Source organism: Hypomesus nipponensis, chromosome 3 (genome assembly GCF_054491055.1).
Source record: "Hypomesus nipponensis isolate SF chromosome 3, ASM5449105v1, whole genome shotgun sequence".
NCBI classification, from domain to species: Eukaryota; Metazoa; Chordata; class Actinopteri; order Osmeriformes; family Osmeridae; genus Hypomesus; species Hypomesus nipponensis.
Window position 1 is genome coordinate 5,083,838 of NC_140363.1, and position 26,393 is coordinate 5,110,230.

The window sequence follows — 26,393 nt, forward strand, 5'->3', positions numbered from 1 at the left end:
GGTGTTTACATAGAGTCCCCGTCCTGACCTGAATAGGCTATCTAGACTGGCACCGCTGACGTAGCCTACGACATACGATTTTACATTTTGTTGGAATCAGTCTTGTTTAATGTGATCTAAATGGTTTTCGTGTATCCTGAAATGGGTATTATAAAATAATTCTATTGCATAAATGAAACCAAACCCTATTCTTATTTATTTTGTGGGTACATATAATTTCAGTTAAACAAGTCACTGTATGGGGCTTTATTTCGGAAGTAATGTAACGCTGCCATCTACTGTCGATGAAGGGATAGTCAGCCAGTACTTTCTCAAACGCTTTCTCAGTCAGACAGTAGGACTACCAGAATGCAATGCGAAAAGAAAGAACATTTCTGGTTCCTGTTGTCTTGCTAGCGGTAGCGGCATGTCCACAGTGTATCTAGCTAGCTAACAGATAAAAGTACACAGTTTGAGTTCCCTTTGAAACTGTGTTTCATGAACACAGAAATTAGAAAACCCATTACAATTTAAACTACTGTAGAAAGACATCGCCTGGCTTTAGGTGAGTCAATACTATTAAGAGTTAACAGTTTGAGAAGTTAGCAAGGTAAGTACAAGAATATAAAGGCTAGCGAGTTATTGGCTAGACTACGTCGTATGTAGTTGTGCTAACGACGTTCTGCTCGGAAAATGCGGGCGAATTGGGCGAACTGCTAAATGACTTAGCTAACCAATTCCTACCAGCGGGCAATTTATTTGTAATATTCAAATATAGTACATGTGTTTAATAGCGTCACTAACACTGTTAGCATATTTTACATGGCTATCGTAATGTATACAGCTTAAATTTTGCAAGCGAACTTGCTAACTCGCTAGCTTAGCTACAATACGTAGAGCTAGCTGCTTGGCTGCCAGTTGTGAATTGCCGTTGGCCGACACACGGATGTCAACCGTTCAGTTGATGTCCTTCATTACGCTGCTCTCATTTTTCTTTGCAGGTCACCGCTCTGCCCAGCATGTCCTACCCCCCTCACCTCAACCGCCAGCAGATCGGCATTCCCCAGTTACCCCCGAGGATCGCACCCCCTCAGTATGCTGGGTTTCCAACAGCAGTCCCCCCGGGTAAGGACCGGTGTTTTGGGTTAGCTGGTCCCACTCTGTGTTGCGTTGAACTGTGGTACAGAACTATACCCCGAACGTCATACAGAACAAATAACTTTCATAACTTGAACATCAGAAAGAAGCCACCTCCCTGAAATGAGTCTCTGCAGGTTCGGATGTCTGTATGTGATGTATAATGGATATCCTACAGTATGTCGATTAATTTACAGAAATATTGTTGTTCCATGCAGGCACTCCAATGATTCCAGTACACATGGGCATAATGACCTCTCCACCCACAGTAAGGATTTCAACCCTCGATGTCTGTTGACTGCCCTACACGCACATAACAGGTTGTCTGCGTATTTGACTGTTTCTGTGCGATGTTTCAGGTTCTCGTTCCGACCACGGTGTCGATGGTGCAGAAACCCCCTGCCCCCAGGAAAGACCTTAACACCGTCAGAGCCAAGGAGGCGGAGGAGAACGCCAGCGGAGGGCCGACCACCACAGTGTTTGTCGGGAATATCTCGGAAAAGGCCTCCGACATGTTAGTCCGACAGCTGTTAGCGGTGAGCAGCACGCCAATGTGTTGTCCAGGGGAAACGCCTGGAGGTTTTTGGGGAGGTAGGGGAAGGAGTGTGTCCCCGTGGGTGACCTGACTGAAACTCACTAGCCTCAATCCCTTTCCCCCCCCCCCCCCCCCCGGTGTAGAAATGTGGCATCGTCCTAAGCTGGAAGAGAGTCCAGGGAGCCTCTGGGAAACTTCAAGGTAAAAACAAAACAGGTACAACCCTTCTATACTACTATCCCTCCTTTTTCTTTTTCATGTGGTGACCTCTGAAATGGTGAGGAGAGCCCCCCCCCCTCCTGTGTGATAGCTTAGGTGCCCCCCCCCTCGTCTCCTCCGCTCCGCTCCCCACCCCGTCCTCCCTCCCTCTGGTGATGTGAATCATGGCCCTGGGATTCTTATCCTTGCCACCTTCTGCCCTCTCTCCTCACCGTCTCAAGCGTTCGGCTTCTGTGAGTACAAGGAGCCCGAGTCCACGCTGAGGGCCCTCCGGCTGCTGCACGAGCTACAGCTAGGAGACAAGAAGCTGCTGGTCAAGGTGGATGCCAAGACCAAGGCCCAGCTGGACGAGTGGAAGGCCAAGAAGAAAAGTGCAAACGGGGTGAGTCTCCCCTTTGCGGGTGTCTGTCGAGGCGACGAGACGAGGGTCTGGACGCGCGCTGGGCCTCGTGACTTCCTGGTTTGAGCGCGCTTCGTCGTTTCGCTGACACGGCGACTCCGCCCTTCTCTCTGTCTTCGGTCGGGGTCCCGCAGGGCGCCAAGCCGGAGGAAGGCCCGAAGGACGAGGAGGATGAAGAGGACGAGGTGCTGGATGAGGACACGAAGAGGCGTGACCTGATAGTGAATGGTGCTATAGAGGGGCTCATCCGTGAGTACGCCAGTGAGCTCAACGCCCCCTCGCTGGACTCAGACAGCCACCCCCGCAAGAAGAGGAAGGAGAAGAAGGAGGAGGTACCTGGAATCATGTTGTGATTGGTGTAGATCAGGGTTCTCCCATTCTGGTCCTCGAGGGCCGCTGTCCTGCATATGCTTGAGACGTTTCCCTGCTCCAGCACACCTGTTTCAAATGAATGGCTCGTTATCAAGCTCTGTGGAAGCCGGGTAATGACCTTTCATTTGAATCAGGTGTGCTGGAGCAGGGAAACATCTAAAACATGCAGGACAGCGGCCGTCGAGGACCAGGATTGGAGAACCCAGGTGTTGGTTAATGGGTTTGACATAAGGTGTTTCAATGAGTTTTGACGTCTTTTTTGGGTTGCGTTTTTGTCTGGCTAGGAGGATATCAATGCCATCGAAATGGAGGATGACAAGAGAGACTTGATATCCAGAGAGATCAGTAAATTCCGGGACACACACAAGGTAACTTACCTCACTGTTGTTACACCTCAGATCAGGAGAAAAGCTCTCCTCTTCTAGATTAGATTTGTAGACTCAAAGTCCTTGTCAACAACTCAGATCGAGTTGACGTGATATCAGATGTAGCAGCCCCCTTCTAATGACAGATATCTTTTTGTCAAACGTAGTGTAGACATTCTGTTCATTAGTGCATTTGGTCAATTTAAAACGATGAAACTGGACCATAAGAAAAAGCCTTAACTGATGTCTGTACTTCTAATTAATGTCCATCTGTCAACTCCAACTTTAGCTATCCGCACCCCCCCCCAAAAAAGTTTAGGGGTATACAAAAGAAATTGTAGACACTGTTCACAATACTGAATTGGGGGCAAATATGACGTAAAACCATAGTGCATATTCACCACACAAAGTGCATGGACGTAATGTAAGATTCCCTTAAAGCTAATCTATTGATTAAACCCCACCAATATGATAGAGATCATATGGTGACTAAAGCCAGATGAATCTCAGAGCTTTGGAACAGGGTGCGAGGATAGGATGTAAGTATGAGCTTTCATTTCTTCTTCACACTTCTTGGGCGCTCCCTGCTGGAGGCCGTGCAGAGGGGCAACAGGCTCCGAGTCTCAGAGAGGCCCTCGCGCCTGCCAGCTGTCTACCAGGACCTCAGAGGCCCCACACCAGTGTGTGTGTGCGTGCGTGTGTGTGTGTGTGTGTAGCAGATGTGGAGGCAGGGCCCAGGGGAGGGGGGGGCATGGGGGGGGTCAGAGGTGTGTGAGTGTGTGGCTGACAGGCGGGGCGGGTGGGGGGTAGGGGGGCAGGGGGAGGAGGAGCCCAGTGAACCTCTGCACGTCCTGGTCCAGACGTGTTGTTGGGACACGGAGAGAGAGAACCGCCGTGGCCGTTTGAGCTGCAGTCTGACTTGAGGCAGGGAGCGCCCCTCCACAGCACGTTGAGCCCTGAAGACTTGCCAGGTAAGACCTCCTCTCTGTCTTGTCATCCCTTCATCCCTTCCACTATGACTATCCTCCCCCCCCCCCCCCCCCCCCCCCAACTCTCCTTCTGGGTTTGTCTTTCTGCTCTTCCCCTCCTTGTGTGGTCCTCCTCTCTCGCTCTCTCTCCCTCCCGCGTCTGTCAGGCTCTGAATCATGTTCCTGTTAGTTTAGAGACCATGTTCAGAGCTACGCTCAGATTGTCCACAGCTGCTCTTTTTGTCTGGACTCGGTGAGAGCTTATGTAGGAGATGGCAGTTTGAGTGCAGCTTTATGGTGAGTCACTGTTGGATTCTTAGCTGAAAGTAGCGGCCCCATAGCTGAGTCATTGGACTGTGTAGACTGAGGTAAGTTCAGGAAAAACCCCAGGTATATTATCCGACATCAACATGCTTAACGTTGGCATGGCGACTTGAGTCGAGAGCAGTGTAGCGTAGCAACGCGCCAGCGAATACTTCCTGTCCTCTGGTCGTCTCCCCCCCCCACCCCCTTCTCTTCTTGTCCCTCGCTTGTCAGCCATGACACCCCCCCCCCAGCTCCGCACCCAGACCGAGAGCTTCTTAAAAGCCATTGGGTTCTGAAGCCTGTCGTGCGAGCTTCCTAAACTCCAGGGACGTAGACGGTTCAGTGGTGCAGCCATGGTTCAGTGAGCGGGTGGGTGTCATCCAGACTAGCGCTCTCCATGTCTTGCGTGTGGGGTCTGCTGACGCAGAGGGAGATCTGAAGACTGCACTTTGGGTAAGAATGCTTCACTTTTGATTTCTTTTTTTGCCAAGTGGTGCTCTTCATTGCCCAGTCCTCTTCATGTCAAAGATGTGTGATGATCTTTTTGTCCTGTATGAACTGTCAAGTGTATAACGTGTGTTGAGATGTCTTAGTGGGCGTGGCCTAGACGTTTACTGTCTTCTGTGTGTATCTGACCTTTCCTCCCAGGGTTAGTCTGTAGACTTGTAAGGGCACATCTACGCTGCAATCCTAGCCCGTCGCCTGTAAGTCCCAAACAACCAGCTGGAAACGGAGCCATCTGCAGTTGCTCATTCCATCAGAGAGGCAGACTTGATTTTGTGTGCTGTTGTTTTTTTTTTTTGTCGTCGTCGTCGTCAAACGTATAATACCATTTGAGTGTTAGCACAGTTTGACATTGAAACGAGAACTAGTTCCTTGTCAGTGCTGTTTAAATGCAGCCGTTTCAGCGTGTCCTGGCTGTGCTGGGCCCCCTGCAGCAGGGCAGGCTGTGTGCTGCAGGCCAGGACTCTGGCACCCTCACCTCCATGTCTCAGTGCTAATGGATAAAACACATGGGGCCAGATTATGTCATTCTCTAAGTAGGGCCTAATGCCATGCGAAGCTTACACTCGCTATAATTCATCTGGCAACCTTAGTTAGGGACAGATCAGGAATTTGAATCGTTCCCAGAATGTAAACTAAAAATAAATCGGAACCTTTTGTCCCCTGAGGCTAAAGTTAGACCCGTAAAGGGACTATAATACCCCTGCTATTTGCTAGCATGTGGCTGTTCCAGTGGAGCGGTCCTGGACCTGTAGGAAGAACATGCCACTCCGTTGCCGAGCGACGGCTCGTTTGTTTGCGGTGGGGGAGCCTCTATGTGAGCTCCAGAGAGAGATCGACCGTGGAGGGGATGATGGGAGGAACAGCCCAACCGCCGCTGAGAGGTGGTGTGTTGCGTCAGAGTGTCATTTCTGGGACAGCGTAGGACACGCTGGCTCAACACAAGCTCATTATGCAAGGGGACGAAAAAATGGACAACCAGAACAATCAAGTTCCAACCCTCTCCTCCCCCGCCATATATATATATATATATGTATGTGTGTATATATATATATATAACTATTATTTTTTGTCACCCCAGGGTACAACAAATGTTGTACCCTGGGGGTGCCAGTTTGCGCGGTGCCTCCTTTGCAAACCTGTGATCAAACCAGAGCCTCTCTGAGCCACGGCTCTGACCAGTCAGTATCTACTCAGACCCGTTCAGGCGGCGGCAGCCCTCTGGGGACACATCCGGCTGTCCAGGACGACAGCACTTGGGGCTGCGCTCCTTCGCTGGCCCTCCCGGGACACTGAGTGTCGGCAGTATGTGAGCATGTCTGGCCGCGGGGACAAACCTCCAGATACATCATGTGTTTTGTGTCTTGCTCTGCATGTTGACTGGCTGGATGGGAGCTGTCCTCGTGAGGTCCCAGGGTCACTCAGCTGTCCCCCCCTCTTCCTTCCTGTTGGGTCCCCGCAGAAGCTGGAGGAGGAGAAGGGCAAGAAGGAGAAGGAGCGCCAGGAGATAGAGAAGGAGAGGAGGGAGAGGGACAAGGAGAGGGAGCGCGAGAGGGAGCGCCGCGACCGCGAGCGGGAGAAGGAGCGCGAGAAGGAGCGCGAGAAGGACAAGGAGCGCGAGAGGGACCGCGACCGGGAGCGCGAGAGGGAGCGCGAGAGGACGAAGGAGAGGGAGAGGGAGCGCGACAGGGAGAGGAGCCGCGACGTCAGCGAAGGCCGCAGTCGGTCCAGGTGGGTGCCTTCCCCTGGGTGGGGCCGCCGTGCTGAGACGTTCTCCCTGTCGCGTGCCTTTTAATCCTTGGTTGGAACTCCAAAACGAGGATATTCCTTCCCTCAGTGCTGCGCTTGCGCACTATACCCCCCCCCCCCCCCCCCCTCCATGTAGCTTTTGAACACCTGATAGCCTGCCGTGGAGGAAAGCGTGCGCCAAAAATGAGGTGCGTTCAGGCTGCTGCACGCCAGGTGAACGTGACGCCTCTCGTTTTGCGTCCGGCAGGGAGCGGAGCCGAGACGAGAAGAAGCGCGAGGAGGATGAGGAGGACGTGTACGAGCGCCGCCGGCTGGAGCGGAGGCTGAGGGACAAGGAGGCAGCGTACCAGGAGGTAGGCCCCTCCACCTGCCGGAGTCAGCCTCGGATAACCGAGTGGGGGAGGGGTGGTTGGGGGCTGTGTGTGCGCGGGGGGGGGGGGGGGTGTGTTCGTGTGAATGGGGGTTTATGTGTGCACATGGAGGCGGGGGAGGAGGAGGTATGTGTGTGCAGGAGTGTGATATATACATGGCATGCTGCTGTTGTGAGAGGTGGTTGTTGATGTGGGGTTCTCTACACAGCGTCTGAAGAACTGGGAGATCAGGGAGAGGAAGAAGGCCAGGGACTACAGCAAAGACGCAGAGAGGGAGGGGGAGAGGCGCCGCGACATGGTAAACATGATCCAGCATGATACATACTTCATACATGGTTCCTCCTTTTTACACCTGAAACTGGAGGTCACTTGTCTACAGATGTGTGTGTGTGTGTGTATACAATGTGTGTTTATATATATATATATATATATATATATATAATAATAGTAATAATAATAGTAGTAGTAATAATATGGTAAACAGTAGATTCTATATCCATCCAAGTGTAGCTCATCTTATATCTGCGTACAAGCTGGTCTTGATCCTGGGTTTCTCCTCAGACAAAAGAAGCCAAGCGTCTGAAAGAGTTCCTGGAAGACTACGACGACGACAGAGACGACCCCAAATACTACAGGTGAGGCCTTCTGGTTCTGGGAGACCCCTGTTGCCATGGCAACCACTCTGCCGGCGCCGCAAGGCAGGGGGTTGGGTGGGGGTTGGGTGGGGCGTGTGCCGGTGCCTGACGTTCGGGTTGTGCTCCCTCGTTCCGCCACCAGGGGCAGCGCGCTGCAGAAGAGGCTGCGCGACCGCGAGAAGGAGACGGAGCTGGACGAGCGAGACAGGAAGCGGGAGAGAGAGGAGATGGAGGAGATCAGACAGAGGCTCCTGGCCGAGGGCCACCCAGACCCCGACGCCGAGCTGCAGAGGGTGAGACCACCCGGCGCTCCTTCAGCAGGAGGGCTGCATCTGCTCATTCAGCTCGCTTAGCATTTAGCTGTTAGCAGACGCTTTGGGTCCATAGTAACGTACCAGGGAAGATGGGGAGGGGGGGGGTTGAACCTGGGCCCTGTTGATCTGAAGTGAAGTGTGGGCCCCTCTGTAGCTATGCTCATGTGCTGTGTGCAGATGGAGGAGGAAGCAGAGCGGCGGCGGAGGCCCCCGGTGAAGCTGGAGCCGGAGGAGCCCCCCCAGGAGAAGCCGCCCCGGGAGCACCAGCGTAGGCCCCCTGCCCGGGCTCCCGAGCCCCCCGCCCGCACGCCCCAGCCCCGCACAGACCCGGACCTCGACCAGGACCACGACCAGGACCAGGAGGAGGGCGAGGGCGAGGAGGACGACTACCACGAGACGGAGGACGCGGACGAGCCCAAGCCACACCTCAAACCCACCCTCCGGCCAATCACAGCGGCCCCCTCGGTGTCCTCGGGCAGTGGGGGCGCCACCCCCAACACGCCCGGCAATGAGTCGCCCTGCGGCATCATCATCCCTCACGAGAACTCTCCAGAAGCCCCGCCCCCTGAGGAACACAGGCCCAAGATAGGCCTCAGCCTCAAACTGGGTAAGGCACAAGACTTACTGGCAGCAGATATTATTATTATTATTATAAAATACCAATGCAGTCATAGTTGACACCATTTTTGGATGCATTGCTATCAGTCGGATATACGGGTAAATGTTGTGGATATATACTCACACATACTTACAGGATATAACCATAAACAAATAGAATATACGCATGTGCATGTCAGTAGGTAAAAAAACCTTGTTAATGCTATCATTTTGTGGTTTACAAGGTAGAAGCACACAGTATCGACCGAGACACATAATTAAGATTTAGGAATTTATATACGTGTGTGTGTGTGTACGATTAATACCAATCAATGTTTGCGCTCATGAATTTTGAACGCCAAGTTTGATTCATCCTGCTTCGTTCTACCGCCTGTTCATGGCGCCCAGGTGCATCCGGCAGTCCCAACCAGCCCAACGTGGCGAAGCGCAAGAAGCTGGCGCCGGTCGACAGCGTCTTCAACAAGTTCGACGACGAGGAGACGGACGAGCAGCCACGCAGGAGGAAGCTGGTGCCGCTGGACTACGGCGACGACGACAAGAGCCTGGGCCTGGACGGGGCGGAGATGCCCGGGGTGAAGGGCAGCGTCAACACGGAGGAGAAACGCAAGCACATCAAAAGCCTGATCGAGAAGATCCCCACGGCCAAACCAGAGCTCTTCACCTACCCCCTGGACTGGACCATGGTTGACTCGGTAAGTCAAAAACTCTTGTTTAGTTAATACTCTGATTTCAATCTTAATTTGAAATGTTGTTTCCCCCCTCCAAAAAAAACAACTTTGGAACGATCTTTTATGTCCACAGACTCTGATGGATCGGCGCATTAAGCCCTGGATCAATAAGAAGATCATCGAGTACATCGGAGAGGAGGAAGCCACGCTAGTTGACTTTGTCTGTTCAAAGGTCAGTTTGCGGTTATCCATCTAAACCTGGTTAGGTTAACCTGAGTTAGCGGTTATCCATCTAAACCTGGTTAGGTTTACATTTTAAATTGAGTCATTTAGCAGACGCTCTTATCCAGAGCGACATACAGTAAGTACAGGGACATTCCCCCCGAGGCAAGAAGGGTGAAGTGCCTTGCCCAAGGAGACAACGTCATTTTGGCATGGCCGAGAATCAACCTGGCAACCTTCAGATTACTAGCCCAATTCCCTCACAGTTCAGCCACCTGACTCCCTAACTGAGGTTAACCTCAGTGAGCGGTTATCCATCTAAACCTGGTTATGTTAACCATTACAATGAATACACATCGCCATTGTTGTCAGTGTGTTTAGTTTGAACCTCTTCCAAAATGACTAGGTATTTACTTAAGGAGAGATCCTCTTGTTGGAGAAACTCAAGTCCATTTTATTGATCACACGAGGGGGAAATGTGCTTGTAGGCACATATTAAAACACACATTCAATCCATCATAAATACTACCTAAACAGCACACCTGAGACCACACAGAGAAAACAACATTACAGCACAAGTACAGTACAGTACAAGGATCACTTAATGTTGAAACCCAGAAATAGGTGCCATACATTTATGCAAATGTAGCCTCCCAGTAGCAAAACAAACAAGAGTTCCCAAATCGTTTTGTTCAGTGGGTGGAAACTATACCTTCTTCCTGAAGGCAAGAGCTCAAACTCCTTCGGGGGATGGTCAGTACGAGTCAATATGGCCTGGGTCTTCCTTGCGACCTGCCTCACATAAAGCTCAGAGAGCTGAACTTGGTTTACCCCAATGACTTTACTGGCCACTCACAAGCCCATCAAGCCTGTTCTTATTAGCCAGATTCAGATTCCCAAACCATACCACAACACAAAATGTCAACACCGACTCAATAAAAGTGCTATAAAACAGCGTCATCATTTTGGTGCACACCTTAAGAGTAAATTTTTCTCAGGAAATAGACGTTACTGTACCTTCTTAGAAATGGCATCTGTGTTGGTCTCATGTAACATGCTGTCATGGTGTTTAACGTCCTCTCTGTACAGGTGATGGCTCACAGTACACCCCAGGGGATTCTGGATGACGTGGCCATGGTAAGCGCTCATGCTTGGTAGTCAAGTTTGTCATTACATTTACATCGTTGCTCTCACCTTCAAGTTGGTTCATACAAACCAACGTTTCATGCTTGTAGAACCTGTCTCGTCTCTAAATGGTCGTGTCCTCTCCCCGCACAGGTTCTGGATGAGGAAGCGGAGGTCTTCATCGTCAAAATGTGGAGGTTGTTGATATATGAAACCGAAGCAAAGAAGATTGGACTGGTGAAATGAAGAGACACTACTGGAGGGAAAAGGACCGTTTTTTTCCTCTGGCTCATTCTTTACTACTCTGACCTATTACACCACCCAGAACTCCAGACCCTTCTGATGGACCTTCCCCTCCCCATTCCACCAGCAAGGAGCTGCTGCTGTGTATGTGTTTGCAAGAGAGACCGAATGTGAATGTTTGCTCAAGCTTGTTGCATGGTGTCAGTTTCGTTGGACTCGGGTCTTTGATTGAGGAAACGGTTGAGACAAAGCCAGTTGTGCGTTTTTACCCATTTCTGCTCCACTGTGTCAGACACATTCTGCTTTATTATTTAGTATTGTCAACTTGGAAAAAACTACTATGTTGTGAACTAATGAATAAAAACCTTTTTAGAAAATTGTATGTTGTATTTTAACCTCTACTTACTCATTTACAAGTAAGGGCATGGCTTTTAATTATACAATTTATCATGAGTTTGACATGGTGTTGAAAAGACATTTGGCCATATCCTAGTATGAGAATTACGCATCCTGCCACCATGAAAACCATGGACGTTAACGTGGCATGTACAGTAGAGATGGTGTAACGTTATGAAACTCTTGTGTACTCCGGGAAGACAGCTGTTTTACTTCTAAACGATTCTATTGGTCCAAATGTACCAGCGCTCCTAACCCGTACTACCGTGGGTTACAAACCAAGTGTACTCAATGTGTGTATACTTGGCTAACCGGAAGCACTTTTTTGTTCCCACGTCAAAAGAAATTATGGCTTGATGGCAGTGTACAAACCTTACACGAAGAAAACAACTAAGTGGAAGCTTTAGCATGTTGATGTGTGGTAGGATAGGTATTTGCGACACGGCACTGTACGAACTACTTCTTATGTAAATGTCAACGTTAATGTGTAAAGTAGAGGAACAACTTAAGTAGCGTCTTGCTAGCAGTGTATTTAGCTAACAAACTAGCATAGCTAGCGACGTACGCTAGATATTGGCTTTATATGTACTGTATTTAGCTCATAAATACAGTCGTAGCTCGTTGCACATTGAAAGTAGAGGCGTGTGAATTCATACAATTGCTAACTAGACGTACAGCTAAATCACTCAGTATTTGTTTAACTAGAAACTGTTATATTGGAAGCACTGCTGGCTGCAGAAAACATGGTCACAGGTATAGCTTCGTATTATCAGTCAGCTATTGTTGTTTGCTAGCTAGTACTTGTGCTAGTCAGAGTACATATTCCGTTGGCGTTGTGTATTGACACAGTCTAGCTAGCTAGTTTTTGTGCTACACGTTAGCACACATAACTCATTCCAGTGGAACAGGGCAAACTAACATTAGCTAATAGCTAGCTAGCTAGGTAGGTGCTTTATCTAGCAGTCAGTCGTGGTGCAATCATGGACGATTTCAGCTCAATCAGCCTGCTATCCCTCTCCATGTTGGTGGGATGTTATGTCGCTGGAACTATCCCCTTGGCTGTCAACTTTTCTGAGGTAAGTGAAGTAGCAAACACTGTTGTGAATGTTTTGGACCAGTTGAAAATGCAAGCAATTAGATAATCAAGTAGGTTAGCTAGTTTAATACCTCGAAACCAATGTGATGTCAACAGTAGCACAACTTGCTTGCCAACACCAATACAGTCATAGTATTCACAAAGAATTGTTAACAGTCGGATATACGACTGTTAACAATTGAAACGAAACTATGCAAATACTGTCATCTCTAATATGAGGTCAAAGTTCATTTTGCCCATCGGTCAACTTTGACCTCAGTCTCACAGAAATCCAGTGTGTGTGTGCACACGTGATAGGTTCATGGTATATTCCGGACATCTAAACACAACCCCGTTTACCACAACGCAAATCCAAAACGTGTCTGCTCCTCCACCTTATACTCATGTTGGACCAGAACTCCAGAAAACCTTGCACTCACCCAGTTCCCCAAGGACAGTCCTGATCCACTTCACTCAGAATACCCTGACAGCTCCAGCACGCTTCCTTCCACCTGACTCCTGAAGAGGACCCCCGCTACAGTGAGCAGAGCTAACCCTGTCCTCTCCTTGCGGTGCAGGAGAAGCTGAAGCTGGTGACGGTGCTGGGAGCAGGACTGCTGTGTGGCACGGCCCTGGCTGTCATCATCCCAGAGGGCGTCCACGCACTCTACGAGGAAGTCCTGGAAGGTCAGCCTCCACCCGGTCATTGGTTGTGTCACTGCACGAGCCCCTTTCACTCTCAAATGTGTTCTGGTCGTACCTGTTTACACACGCGCGTACCCAAGGAGGTAGCAACAGCGCTGAGTAAGACTAAGGATACGATAGACTCGTCTAGGTCGTCTCCTCCGTACTCCCTTTATTTACGTTTAGTCATTTAGCAGTCATTTGTCATTTAGCACTTTATTCATCATGACCACTTTGGATAAAAGTGTCTGCTAATTGAAGAAAATGCCCATGTGGTTCCCCAGGTGTGCACCAAGCTCACAACCACCCCGTGGGGGTGGAGGTGTCGGAGGCAAAGGGGGAGGCGGACACGCCGGTGGGGGCCGGTGGGGAGCACGTCCACAGCCACGAGCACCTCCATGCCTGCATCGGGGTGTCTCTGGTGCTGGGCTTTGTCTTCATGCTCCTGGTGGACCAGATCGGCAGCTCCCACGTCCACAGCAGCGAAGGTCCGTTTTGAGACTGGCCAGCCTCTACTGGTTTGGTCCTTTTTCCTGCCGTACTTTCCCTAAGCGCAGTGCTATTCACTTTGGATACAAACAAATGTCAATCAGACACCTGACCCCTCAGTGTTGTTGGTGTCTTCTCCAGATCCTGAGTCTGGAAGAAATGCCAACTCTAAAATCACCACCACACTGGGGCTTGTGGTCCATGCAGCAGGTGGGTGGCATGCTCAGGAGCTTCCTGCAGAGATGTAAGGATATGGCTCGCTGCTTCTTGGGATGAGTATAGCTCAGTGTTAGAGCATAAAGATGGGTATAGCACAGGAGTACAGCTTTTGACTGGCGATCAAGAGGTTGCAGGTTCATATCCCCTGTACATTACTTGGGATAAAACTATCAAATATTATTGCTGCTGTGTCTGCTTCTTCATTCTTGAATGAAGTTGGCGTGTTATTAATGCTCCGTTTCTGCAGTCTCTGCCAGTAGGAAGTGAGCGTGTTAGCGTGGTGTTAATGCTGTGTCCTCCAGTAGGAAGCTAGAATGTTAGCGTGGTGTTAATGCTGTGTCCTCCAGTAGGAAGCTAGAATGTTAGCGTGGTGTTAATGCTGTCCCCCCCCCCCCCCCAGCTGACGGCGTGGCCCTCGGAGCGGCGGCTTCCACCTCCCAGACCAGCGTTCAGCTCATCGTCTTCGTGGCCATAATGCTTCACAAGGTACTGGGAGTCCAGTCCTCATGTCTGACCTCTGCTGGGTGTAGCTCAGAGGTAGAGAGCGTTTAACTGCAGGTCAAGAGGTCACAGGTTCAAATCTCCCCGTACAACGCGATGGATAAACACAATATCATATCCGAGTCACCCAGCTCGTGTAACAGCACGTTCGATGGTGAATATCTCCTGTCCGTCTGTCAGACTGCATTTGTCCTTCCTCTCTGTCAGGCGCCGGCAGCGTTCGGACTGGTGTCCTTCCTGATGCACGCCGGGCTGGAGAGGAACCGCATCCGGAAACATCTCCTGGTCTTCGCCCTGGCCGCCCCGGTCCTCGCCATGCTCACCTTCCTGGGCCTGAGCCAGGTGAGTTCCCCCTGACTCCACCTGACCCCCCAAGCCTCCGCCTCTACCACCCACCCCTGAAGAACCTATGCACCCACCCCCTGAAGCGGTTATGTGTGTGCGTGGCTCTAACAGGATTTCGATGACCAGACACGTGGCTTTAACCCCCCTGTTTGTCCCGGGTGTCCCCCCCTGCAGAGCAGCAAGGAGGCGCTGTCCGACGTGAACGCCACCGGCGTGGCCATGCTGTTCTCGGCCGGCACCTTCCTCTACGTGGCCACCGTGCACGTCCTGCCCGAGGTGGGCGGCACCGGACACAGCCACGCCCCCAACGGGGGGAACGGAGGGAAGGGGCTGAGCAAGGTGGAGGTGGGGGCGCTGGTGCTGGGCTGCCTCATCCCCCTGGTGCTGTCTGTGGGCCACCAGCACTAGACCAGCAGCTCTGGGAGGAGGGGAGAGGGGGGCCCAGGAGGAGAGAGGGGGGCCCAGGAGGAGAGAGGGGGGCCTACGGGAGGAGGGGGGGGGGGTCGGAGTGAGCAGGAAGGGGGATTAGGGGCCTGCCCAGACAGAGACCTCACATCCCAGATCCATGTCTTGTTACCTGTTATCTGTTGACGGAACGCAAGCCTCGGGGCTTTCGGTTGCTGGGAGACCTACACATGGCCGCTCCGGAGGACTCGGCGCGTGGATGACATCACAGAGGAGAGGAGCGACGAACCCAGGACAAAGTGCTTTGTGTTGATACTGTCGACAAGAGACTGTCTGATACCTGCTTGTGGTTTACTTTCAGCGAAAGGTTGTTTTGAGTTTTAGGCAGAGAAGTGTGTTGTGTGTGTCGAAGGAGTTTCTTGGTGGAGGTCATTCTGCGTCTGTAAATATGATGTTATCCCAAGCCTTCTCAATTCACACTAATGTGATTTTTTATTTTTAAGATTATTTTTTGTCCTTAAAGAGAGGTACCACCATGAATGGGTTTACGACCTCTAGAAGTAAATTATTTTATCATTGATCAGAGCCTCTCGCTCCTGCCAACATACAGGATGAACGAGCAAGTGCCATTGTAGCTGAACAGACACACTGCAGTCATAACAGCTCCTATCACACTGCAGTCATAACAGCTCCTATCTGACTGCAGTCATAACAGCTCCTATCTCACTGCAGTCATAACAGCTCCTATCTGACTGCAGTCATAACAGCTCCTATCACACTGCAGTCATAACAGCTCCTATCTGACCGCAGTCATAACAGCTATCGCAAGGCTGAACAACCTCTGTATATTTATGCTTCACGTTCTGCATTTAGCAGGGTTATGGCCTGATTACAGACAGTCTTGGCCTATAGATCATGTATGTCTGCTCTGTAGTTCCATATGGTCCTTCAGTACTCCACACTGCTCGTCCGACGTGCACCCGAGGTTACCCAGACTCCTGGATCAACACAGTGGAAGCCCCGATTAACAACTAGCATCAATACATCACTGGACTGGAGGTTTAAACCAGTATGGGATCTTCCTAACTAATAGCTTCCGTTACGTCTTGTTTATGTTTATATTTCAAGTTGTCTTTTCCTCCATTTACTGCAAAAGTGGTGGAGGGTGGAGGACGCAGATGACTGGACGCGTGTTGTTGATGTCGGATTTTCTTTCAAAATGTTTCACAGTGACTTGCCCAGAAGGGGCTGTACACGAATGGACACAACATTAAGGGACCAGTGATCTTGAGTGTCCACAGACAGTGTTTCTGGACCTGTGAAGGGGGGGGGGGGAGGGGGGCATGCCCGTTCAGAGCCATTTTAAACATTCATTGGTTGATTTTTGCAATAATCTCCGCGTTGGTCACTCGTCACCACCCAGGGGCGTGTGAGGCCCCTCTCTCAGGAGGGAAGCTCGTCTCCGGACGGGGGAACAGAGCCCGACTGGAGCTCCGAGGTGACAAGGGAAGCTCCGTGTCCACATATCAACACAGGACCCACCACAGGCCCCAGGAAGACCCAGCTCATCTGGGCTGGCCGCTCACCAGCTCTCCTGGCCGCTGGAAGGGCACGTTCAGAAGGTGCAAGGAGAGTTCCCGCAGAGTGACGTCAGCTGGACGAGACTGAGGAGGTGGTTCGTTGTGGGTGGGACTATCTAGGTGCCAGCTCAGAGAGCCCGGGACTTGTATGTATGTATGCTGTACAGAATAACATCTCCACAATTGGTTGTGGTCTTTGTGCGAGAACACCTGTGCTTGCTCACATTTATGATGTGCTGGGTTAGAATGCTAGGTTGCCCTTGTAGATCTGTGTGGGAGGGGGGGGGGTGTCTAGAAGGGTACAGGAGGCCTTGTTTTTAATCTAAAATGTACTTACGTTTTCTATTGATTAGAGATATGTTTCAAATGTAATGTCATCCTGGAAACAGTGTGCGCCTGCTCCCTGAGACCATCCATAACCATTGAGGACAGAAATATTCTGGTTTTTCAGAGTATTTTGCTGAGCATGCTCTGGTCATCATCAACATCAGTTCGATTATTTAAGCATATTCCCAGAAAATGAAGCTGCTCCTGGACAAGTCCTCCCATGTGAGGCCAGGCTGAGGCCAGGCTGAGGCCAGGCTGAGGAGGGTTGGAGTGGAGGCTTGGAGTGGAGGCAGGCATTTATTTTCTTACTTGGAGATCTTGTGAACAACAGTTTTTGTCCTAAAGGGAAGTCTCCAACACCCTCCGAGGGTCATGTGGTACTGTAGAACTTCCATGATTGGTTGGTGTGTGTGGGGGGGGGGGGTCATTTTTAATGGCTGTATTCATTCCAGAAGGAGTATGCCTTATTTCCATCTTTTGATTGTGAAAAGTTGCGCAGTTGTAAAAACAATGTTTTATGATTATTTGAATAAAGTTTTTTCTTTTAACTGGTGCAATCTGAAAAAGTTGTTGTGGTGCTTGTATGACCCTGTGTGGAAGACCTTGAACTCAGGTTATAAACAAAGGTTTGTGTGCTTTTGTACATGAGAAGTCACTGATTTCATGACATTAAGATATAGGCAGAAACCAATTTTGCTGATAGTTGTCCAGTCCAGTACATAGTGGTTGGAGTCAATGATGGAGAACAGTGCTGGGATACAACTTTAACTTTATTTAATCTTAAAAAGGAAATTAGTTTGCAGCAGGGGTCAAAACCACAGACACAGAACAGCACCGCCAAATGCCAACAACATTACACAACACGGGACACACAATAGATAATCTACACATCGATGTGTTATCAGTCTCTAATCCAATCAGCTGTTCTGGCAGGCTATTGGATGAGCCTATATATTTTAATCCCCAGTCCATTAACACAGAAAATCTGGCTCACACTTCATCAAGCTGCACATGTTCTGCTGGACTAATGGGAGGATGCAGAAATCTATATCTCACATACAAACTACTCTCACGATTGCAGGAATCACTACCGGTATCTCACACATAAACTACTCTCGGTATTTCCTTGACTGGATATTTATGGGAGAGTGGTGCGCCTGGTGGTCTGACTCAGCCGTCCTCTAATTCAGTTTATAGACAGATGACACACATCCACACCTGCCAAAGGATAACTGGTCCTTGGAGCGAGAAGTGCAGTAATCTGAATAACAGCTTTTACTGGCATCAAAGTATGATCTAGCCTTGGATTTAGCAACTCATTCCCAAAGCCTCTCTCTCTCCTCTCTCACCCACACACGTTCAGTCTCCTTCACACATACACACATTTCCTCACTACAACTCTCTCTGAAAACACCCTACTCTTTCTCTTTTTTCACACACACATTCTCACACGATCGTGCTCTCTCCGTCACGCACTCCCCCCCCCCCCCCACACACACACTCTCTCTCTCTCTCTCTCCTACACACACACACAGACTCTGTGTGCTGCCGTGCCCCGGTGCTCAGTCTGTCCATCTCTCTGCTCTCTGAGTGTTTTCCTCCAGCTGATGCTATTAGCAGCAGCATCGGTCCAGCCAGCGGCGTTATTGGGATTTCGATTGTTTGGGAGAGACTCAGCGACTGGGGCGGAGGTGTGCGCGTTGTTGGGTACGTGCCTGGGCGAGGGGCTATTTTTAAGTCATTGACATTTTGTTTGCCGGTCGACATCGCCGACCCGCCCCCCACCCCACCCCCCCGCCCCCCCCACACACTTCCCTCGTGGAAGCAGGCTCGATGTTCTCGTCGTCCAGACCCTCGCTGTTGTCGCCCTGGTCGTCCATGGAGCAGGCCGACGGGGACGTGCTGGACATCAGCACCAAGGTGCAGCTGCACGGCGTGCTCTGGAAGAGGCCCTTCGGACGGCCCTCCGCCAAGTGGTCCCGCAGGTGAGACCCGTCTCTGCACATGCACCGACTGGATGTACACACATGTTAATGTGTATATCAAGGTACGTTTAACGTTTCGTTCGTTCGGCAATCTGGTTTGATTTTGTCCGTGCTATTACTTACTTGCGTGAGTAAGTGTCCCTCGCTGTCAGAAGTGACTCAAGCGTTCGACAAGAGGTCACAGGTTCAAATGTCCCTTTGTGTTGCTTTGGATAAAAGTGTCTGCTAAATACATGAGGTTATTTGTGATGTCATGTTCTACAAAATATGGCACTGTTTGTACATTCAAACAAACATTGTGTCTAAGAACATTATTTTCATGTGTGGTAACTGCATGCAATATCTTCTACATCTTCACAGTTTGCATTCCACATCTGTTTGTCTAGCAAGTGAACCTACAAACTATGGAATTTTGGACGGGCATTTTTCTTGTAATGATGTTGAAATGCAGAACATTTTCTGAATTGGTTTTATGAACCGCTGTAAACGTGAGGTTGTGACAGCAGAGGTTAATGCGTGAGAGTGGTCCACTTATTCCAGTCGATTTCAGAGTCGACACAACTCTCCCAAGCTCCTGTCATGTGAACCCAGGCCCTTTGATACCTTAGCAAACATGTCCATCTGGTTATCTGAAGCTCTGCGTCCAAACATGACTCGTACATTTGGCCGATCAGGTCCTGGGATCCAGAATGCATTCAAACACAATTTCAACAGACTAAAACAATCCCCTCAATCCAAATAAGGCATTATTTTGATCATTTGTTATGTCACTCAGCCGTCTGTCCTATTTTTCAGGTTCTTTATCATCAAAGAGAGCTTCCTTCTCTACTATGCAGAGGGGGAGAGAAGAAGCTTTGAGACCAACCGCTACTTCAACATCCATCCGAAGGTCAGTGGCTGCCTGGTGAGGAGGTGGACGACAAGAGAAAGTCGTCTTCTGCTGTCCAGTTTGGGACCAAGGTTGTGAAACAATACATGAAAGATCAGAATATGTTGTCAAGTCCTGTTTCTGTGTGTGTGTGCGCGTGTGTGCTTGTGTCTGTGCATGTAACAGGGGGTGATTCCTCTGGGCGGGTGTGTGGTGGAGGTGAGGGAGGACCTGGGAATGCCCTTCTCCATGGTCATCAATCATGAAGACTTCTCGGTGAGATCACAGCACCGACTTCTCTCTAACACCTGGGAGGCCCTGCAGCTCCTTCGCCGCATTGGTTGTGCATGTTGTGTGTATGACGCACTTGTCATGTGTGATGTCTGTATTAACCATGTGTGAAGTACATCGTTGGGTGAGCTTGTAAACTCTCCCGCAGGGAAACATCGTCCTGGCAGCTGATTCTCAGTCAGAGCAGAGCCAGTGGGTGGAGCTCCTGCAGCAGTCAGGGAGAGTGTGAGTCCCAGTTACTGTGCTCTGGGGGGGGCGGGTAGAGTGATGGAGGGCTGGCTGGGGGTGGATGGATGGAGGTTTAATGGACGGTGGTACTGAGGGAAGGGTATTGACACGGGTCTTGGTTCCCCTCTGCTGGACCAGCACCTGGAAGAACGCCCAGCTGGGAGAGGCCATGATAGAGAGTCTGGAGGCCCAGGGGCTGCAGCTGGCCAAGGAGAAGCAAGAGTACCTGGGTGAGTAGGGTCTGGGGGAGGAGGGCGAGGAGGGCAAGGGGAGGAGGGGGGAGGGAGAGAGGGTGGAGGGGTAAGAAGGGCAGAGGGACCTAGGTCCTCTGAGAGTTTTGGGAAAAGAGCCCTCGAGACACAAACAGATGGATGATGGATCGAACAATCAGAGTAAGTAAGTAAGACTTTATTTATAAAGCACATTTCATACACAAATTGTAGCTCAAGGTGCTTTACATAAAATCAATAAAAACAATAAAAACAATAATACAAGTGATAAAAGTAAGAATTAAAATAGCAACAATAGAGTGAGGTGTTTCCTGTCCCCGGACCAATCAGAGTGAGGTGTTTCCTGTCCCGGACCAATCAGAGTGAGGTGTTTTCTGTCCTCAGATAAGCTGATGGAGGAGACGGAGGAGCTGACTCTACAACGCGAGCAGAAAGAGGTCAGCCCTGCTCTCCTTTCCTTCAGCGTCTGCTCGCGTGTGTGCTTCTGTGTGTGTCTGTGTGCGCACGTGTGTGTGTGTGTTTTCATGTGTGTGTTTGTACGGTCAGGAGCTGGAGAGGCTGAACCAAGTCCTGGAGGAGGAGAAGCAGAAGTTTGAGGAGGTGGTGTTGGAACTGAAGACAGAGCAGGAGCAGATCAAACTGTGAGAGACAAAGCATTTGATTTCTCCTTCATTGAAGTCGACATCACACATGACAACACCTGACTCACCGCAGAGCAGAGGTGTGGGATTGGAGATGTTAGGGTTAGGGCTGAGAGGATTGGAGATGTTAGGGTTAGGGCTGAGAGGACTGGAGATGTTAGGGTTAGGGCTGAGAGGACTGGAGATGTTAGGGTTAGGGCTGAGAGGACTGGAGATGTTAGGGTTAGGGCTGAGAGGACTGGAGATGTCAGGGTTAGGGCTGAGAGGACTGGAGATGTTAGGGTTAGGGCTGAGAGGACTGGAGATGGTAAGGAGGGTCTGCTTGTGTCTGGACAGGGACCTGGACGGCACAGCTCAGTCTCTGAAGGGGGTGGAGTCAGAGAAGGAGGAGCTGAACAGTTTGACGACCCTGCTGCAGAAGTCCATCGAGGTACTGTCAACAGCCGCTCCTTTTTAAAACCTACAACCCGTCATGCTGTTCATGCACACGTCACCACACCCACAGGGGTAACTATTCACAAAACAACACCTCAACTGTGCCCCCCCCCTCCCTCAATTGGCCCCTCCCATCCCCTGTCCCTGCCCTTCCGCCGACATCCTATCACGTTCGTCCCCCCCGTCCCCCCGTCCCCTGGCTGACTCCTCCAGGAGCTGTCCCATGAGAAGAAGCGCACCCTGGAGCTGCTGGGGGTGGCGGAGGCCCCTCCTGTTCCCCCGGGGGCAGAGGGGCCTCGGGCGGAGCAGCTGCCCGCCGGAGGAGAGCCCTCAGGGGGCCCGGGAGAGTCGGGGGACCTGGTCCTGGAGCTGCATCACATTGAGGAGCAGATGAGGGAGCTGCAGAGGGAGAAGGATCTGGCCCAGGAGAAGTGAGCTGGCCGAGGAGGGGGCTCTGGACAGAGGGGCATGCTTTTCTACATTGTGTTCATTCAGCAGATGCTTTCATACGAGTCAGAAGGCTGAGCGGTGAGGGAGTTGGGCTAGTAATCAGAAGGTTACCGGATCGATTCCCCGCCGTGCAAAATGACGTTGTGTCCTTGGGCAAGGCACTTCACCCCACTTGCCTCGGGGGAATGTCACTGTACTTACTGTATTTCGCTCTAGATAAGAGCGTCTGCTAAACGTAAATCCAAAGCGACGTCCAAGCAGTGCGTTTAGAACGTACAGCAGGGGATCAGAAGTGCATAGTTCAAACAGTATTTTGGTGGTGTCGGGGTCAAGGAACGGTCTATACACATACAGCAGCTATTACAGGTATTTCACACACAGCGCAAACGCCCAGGACAGGGGAGTGTAACTTCATCCTCGTCACCTTGGTCCCCAGTAGCAGATGTGGACCACAGGGGGAGAGATGTCAGAGTGGGGGCTGGCAGCACCTGGCCAGGCACATGTTAGTGCTCACCCCCCCGGCCTGGGGGCTCCGGCAGGCTAATGGAGCTAGGAGAGGGAGCCAGTGGAAATGTGCATTGATTCTTAACAACAGATGCATCTCTATCGACCAGGGGGGATAGTAAGTGTAGGGGGGCAGAGCATTAGAGATCGCCTGTATGGAAGCTCTCTTTGTGTTGTGCACTGAGTTGTGTAATCCATTAACAAGGTCGGCCGAGTCTCCCTTTGGACGATCTGTTAGAGAGTTTCTACGGCGCCGTGCTTTAGATTAGGAGGCCTCAGTCCGACTGAGCGATATCCACCTTCCGAAACAAATGAGACGGTAAAAGCGGATAGCTATGAGCTCATCCTCTCCTGAACGTCCAGCCACTGTCCTCTAACTACCACTGGAATGACTTTGCAGGGGCCTGTGAGTGTGTGATTGCGTGTGACATCACAGATTACTCACAGAGTCCTGTGCTGCCCTTGTGTGTGTCTCTCTCTCTCTCTCTCTCTCTCTCTCTCTCTCTCTCTCTCTCTCTCTCTCTCTCTCTCTCTCTCTCTCGCTCTCTCTCTTGGCTCTCTCGCCCCCCCTGCTCTCTGTGGCCCCCTGCAGGCTGAAGGAGAAAGAGCAGCGGGCCAAGGTTCTTCAGGAGGAGACAGATTTCTACTCCAGCCAGGCCCGGGCTCTGCAGCAGTCCCTCACTCAGCTCACCGTGGACAAGCAGCAGACAGAGGCAGAGCTCAAGGTAACCCGGCATACACAGAGTCAGATAGAGTTACACAGCCCCAGAGCCCCAGAGTGGGCATACAGAAAGAGAGAGAGCCCTGGAACGGATGCTGTATATAGAGTTACAGTTACAGTCATTATAAGAGTCTCTCAAATCCTGGCTGCTTCTGCCATTCTGTACATCCTGTTATCTACATCACCTGGCTCTGTTTCACCCCCTCCCCCCCCGGCTCCTCCCCACCCGGCCCGCCCCTTCCCCGGCTCCTCCCACCCGGCCCGCCCCTTCCCCGGCTCCTCTCTCCTCTGTTCACGCCGCACTGGGCTCTGTATGCTGACGGAGCCTGTCCTCTCCCCCCCTGCCGCAGGCAGAGATGCAGTCCCGCATGGAGCTGGAGCGCAGGCTGAAGCTGGCGGAGGAGGCCCTGCAGGACCTGGAGAGAGGCCTGAACTCTCTGGAGCGCAGCACGGAGAGGGACGAGAGGATGAAGGGCGACGTCAACCACCTGAGAAGTGAGCCTGGTTACACCGCAGTGACAAGGACTGTTACAGTTACAGTACTCACGGTTACACCGTCACGTCCTGTGTCGGTGTGTTTGTGCCTGTGTCTGTGTGTGTTTGTGTGTGGATGTGTGTTTTTGTGTGTGTGTCTGCGTGTGTTTATCCAGAGTTCTTTGAGGAGTGCATCTGCGCGGCGGAGATTGAGGCGAAGCTTCCTTCCATCATGAAGAACGCCGTGTACCTTCACAAGGCGGCGGCCCGCCGCATCAAGAGCTGCCGGATACAGAGGAGGGCCTCCAGGAAGCACTGGTGTAAGAGGACGCACACCCTCCACACACACACACACACAACGCTCCACACACACACACACACACACACGCACACACACACACACTCACACACAACATGAGAGGACTAGTCTCTCTTCTCTCTCTCTCCCTCTTCCTCTCTCTCTCTCTCTCTCTCTCTCTCTCTCTCTCTCTCCATCCATCCATTGTTCTATCTATCTATCTATCTATCTATCTCTCTATCTATGTATCTATCTAATCTATCTATTTCATTGGTTTCAGTGCAATAGGCGAGTCAAACCAAACACACCCAGCCCAAGTATTTGACAGTATTTACAAGCAGTCATTGACCCACGTCTGTATGGCACACCCAATATATCAGTCCGGTCCTCCTATTGGTGGTTCTCATCTGACACTGCTCCTCCCATTGGTTGCAGTGAAACACTCCCAGTCCTTTGTGGTTGCCACGGGCGACGGTGCGAGCATGGAGGACCTGAGGGAGACCGCCCGGCGAATGACGGCCGACAGCAGCTTCAGGGACAAGGCGATCAAGATCATCGCTCGGCAGGATGCCCAGGCCGAGGACTGACAGCGGAGGGAGGGAGGCAGGGAGGGCCTCCTGAACGGCCATGTTGTCCTGGATGGAGCTCCTCATTGAGTTGAGTCATCCTCAGCTGTCCTCCCCACACTGTGATCGTAGAGTAGCTGACCGAAGTCATCTGAGATGAGAGTGAAAGACTTGTTCCAAACTTTTTTATTCAGATCTATAATGAACATTCGGTTGATATTGGTATATAGCCTAAACAAGTAAGCAAATGGCCCATCTCCTGTCATGATGCTGGGAAGCAATGCTGGTAAAAGTTATATTCTATAAGCAGACCCCAAATGCAGTATATAAGTATGTGGATTCAACTATTAATCATCGTTTACCACATTATAATCATGTTCCTTCCATAGCCCTCCAGTATAACTATGAATGACCCTGTAGAGAAGGTTTGATGCACGCAATCGAGAAGAGAAGAAACTAGGCAACATCGAAAACATGTTTTCATTTATTTTCCTTGTATTTGATTGTATTTACACAGATTGTGTGGTTTTACAGGGTTTCATCCATCCGTCCAAGTTGATGAAAATAACGAGTTTGCAGTAAAAAAAAAAATCTGATATGTCTTTGATATGAAACAGATGTAAAACCACTCCACGGCTCCAAACCTTCACATTCTGTCCACAACAATGGAACACCACAACAGAAAGCAAAAGCAGGCATCTTACTACAATGTACACGAGGGAAAACAACTCTGAGGACAAATGAACCGACATGTTTCAAGGGAATGATCTGAGGAACAAATGATCCTTGTGCTGACTAAACTACAAGCCTTGTTGTTGTTACTGTTTACGCTGGGTGGTTGGTGAGGCTGGGTGGTTGGTGATGCTGGGTGGTTGGTGAGGCTGGGTGGTTGGTGAGGCTGGGTGGTTGGTGAGGCTGGGTGGTTGGTGAGGCTGGGTGGTCGGTGATGCTGGGTGGTCGGTGATGCTGGGTGGTCGGTGATGCTGGGTGGTCGGTGAGGCTGGGTGGTTGGTGAGGCTGGGTGGTTGGTGATGCTGGGTGGTTGGTGATGCTGGGTGGTTGGTGAGGCTGGGTGGTTGGTGATGCTGGGTGGTTGGTGATGCTGGGTGGTTGGTGATGCTGGGTGGTTGGTGATGCTGGGAGGTCGGTGAGGCTGGGTGGTCGGTGAGGCTGGGTGGTCGGTGAGGCTGGGTGGTTGGTGAGGCTGGGAGGTGAGGCTGGGTGGTCGGTGAGGCTGGGTGGGCGGTGAGGCTGGGTGGTCGGTGAGGCTGGGTGGTTGGTGAGGCTGGGAGGTGAGGCTGGGTGGTCGGTGAGGCTGGGTGGTCGGTGAGGCTGGGTGGGCGGTGAGGCTGGGTGGGCGTTGAGTCTGGGTCCTCCAGGAGGACAGTGCGGGGCCGTAGGCAGGGTGAGGTGTTCTGAGGGGACAGTCCAGTGGTCTGAAGGTCAGGGGAGATGATGACACCACAATGCTCTCCTCCTCCAGGGTCCTGTGGCACACATACAAACAGAAGACTCAACACATGTACCTTGACGTTGCTTTGTGATCTCTCACTGTAAATGTCTACTTGTTATCGTTAATAAAAACGCCATAAGCAAGCGCTCTGTGTGTGTGACTCGATAAGCGCGTAACCATGGCCTTGCTAGCAACTGGTTCCTGGTGTGAGCAATGTCCTCTCCTAAAGGCCTGGTCTCCTGTCCCTCGGCCTCTCTGAAGAACACAGTGACCACCTCAGAGTAAAAAGCCAGTGCAGCCTAATGCTGCCACGTTGGCTTAGCATCTTAGTATTCAGGTTAAAAGGTTGGCAGGTTTTGTTTTCCCATTAAAAGGCCTTTCTCAGTCCTCTGGGTCCCAGAGAGAGACAGACACAGGCCCTGGAACGCACAGCAAGCAGCAGAAGTGATTCTGTTACCCCACACACTTATCAATATAACACGATGACTCTGCTTTTCT

The 26,393-nt window shown here is 51.0% G+C and overlaps 3 protein-coding genes across 4 annotated transcripts; all 3 read left to right on the forward strand.

The window, feature by feature from the left end:
- Nucleotides 1-388: 388 nt before the first annotated feature.
- rbm25a (RNA binding motif protein 25a) lies at nt 389-11,107 on the forward strand. Of its 2 annotated transcripts, none has more exons than XM_084684679.1 (18): nt 389-544; nt 981-1,104; nt 1,335-1,384; nt 1,476-1,652; nt 1,795-1,867; nt 2,092-2,252; nt 2,405-2,602; nt 2,927-3,010; nt 6,248-6,516; nt 6,782-6,887; nt 7,114-7,203; nt 7,467-7,540; nt 7,683-7,833; nt 8,032-8,461; nt 8,860-9,164; nt 9,274-9,372; nt 10,452-10,499; nt 10,641-11,107. In XM_084684679.1, exons 2-18 carry the CDS (start codon nt 999-1,001, stop codon nt 10,731-10,733), a joined length of 2,514 nt encoding a protein of 837 aa, XP_084540805.1. In that variant the 5' UTR covers nt 389-544; nt 981-998; the 3' UTR covers nt 10,734-11,107. The 2 variants fall into 2 exon arrangements, with proteins under 2 accessions (XP_084540805.1, XP_084540806.1); XM_084684680.1 differs by having other exon boundaries at nt 1,795-1,852.
- A 308-nt stretch (nt 11,108-11,415) lies between these two features.
- Nucleotides 11,416-14,896, forward strand: slc39a9 (solute carrier family 39 member 9). The gene is made up of 7 exons (XM_084684699.1): nt 11,416-12,202; nt 12,780-12,888; nt 13,170-13,373; nt 13,516-13,584; nt 13,994-14,079; nt 14,302-14,436; nt 14,614-14,896. Exons 1-7 carry the CDS (start codon nt 12,107-12,109, stop codon nt 14,845-14,847), a joined length of 933 nt encoding a protein of 310 aa, XP_084540825.1. The 5' UTR covers nt 11,416-12,106; the 3' UTR covers nt 14,848-14,896.
- A 3,688-nt stretch (nt 14,897-18,584) lies between these two features.
- Nucleotides 18,585-25,510, forward strand: plekhd1 (pleckstrin homology domain containing, family D (with coiled-coil domains) member 1). Its single transcript, XM_084683154.1, has 13 exons — nt 18,585-18,736; nt 19,532-19,625; nt 19,791-19,880; nt 20,044-20,120; nt 20,262-20,353; nt 20,738-20,790; nt 20,900-20,994; nt 21,331-21,424; nt 21,643-21,860; nt 22,976-23,108; nt 23,455-23,599; nt 23,755-23,898; nt 24,312-25,510. Exons 1-13 carry the CDS (start codon nt 18,585-18,587, stop codon nt 24,461-24,463), a joined length of 1,539 nt encoding a protein of 512 aa, XP_084539280.1. The 3' UTR covers nt 24,464-25,510.
- Nucleotides 25,511-26,393: the final 883 nt, after the last annotated feature.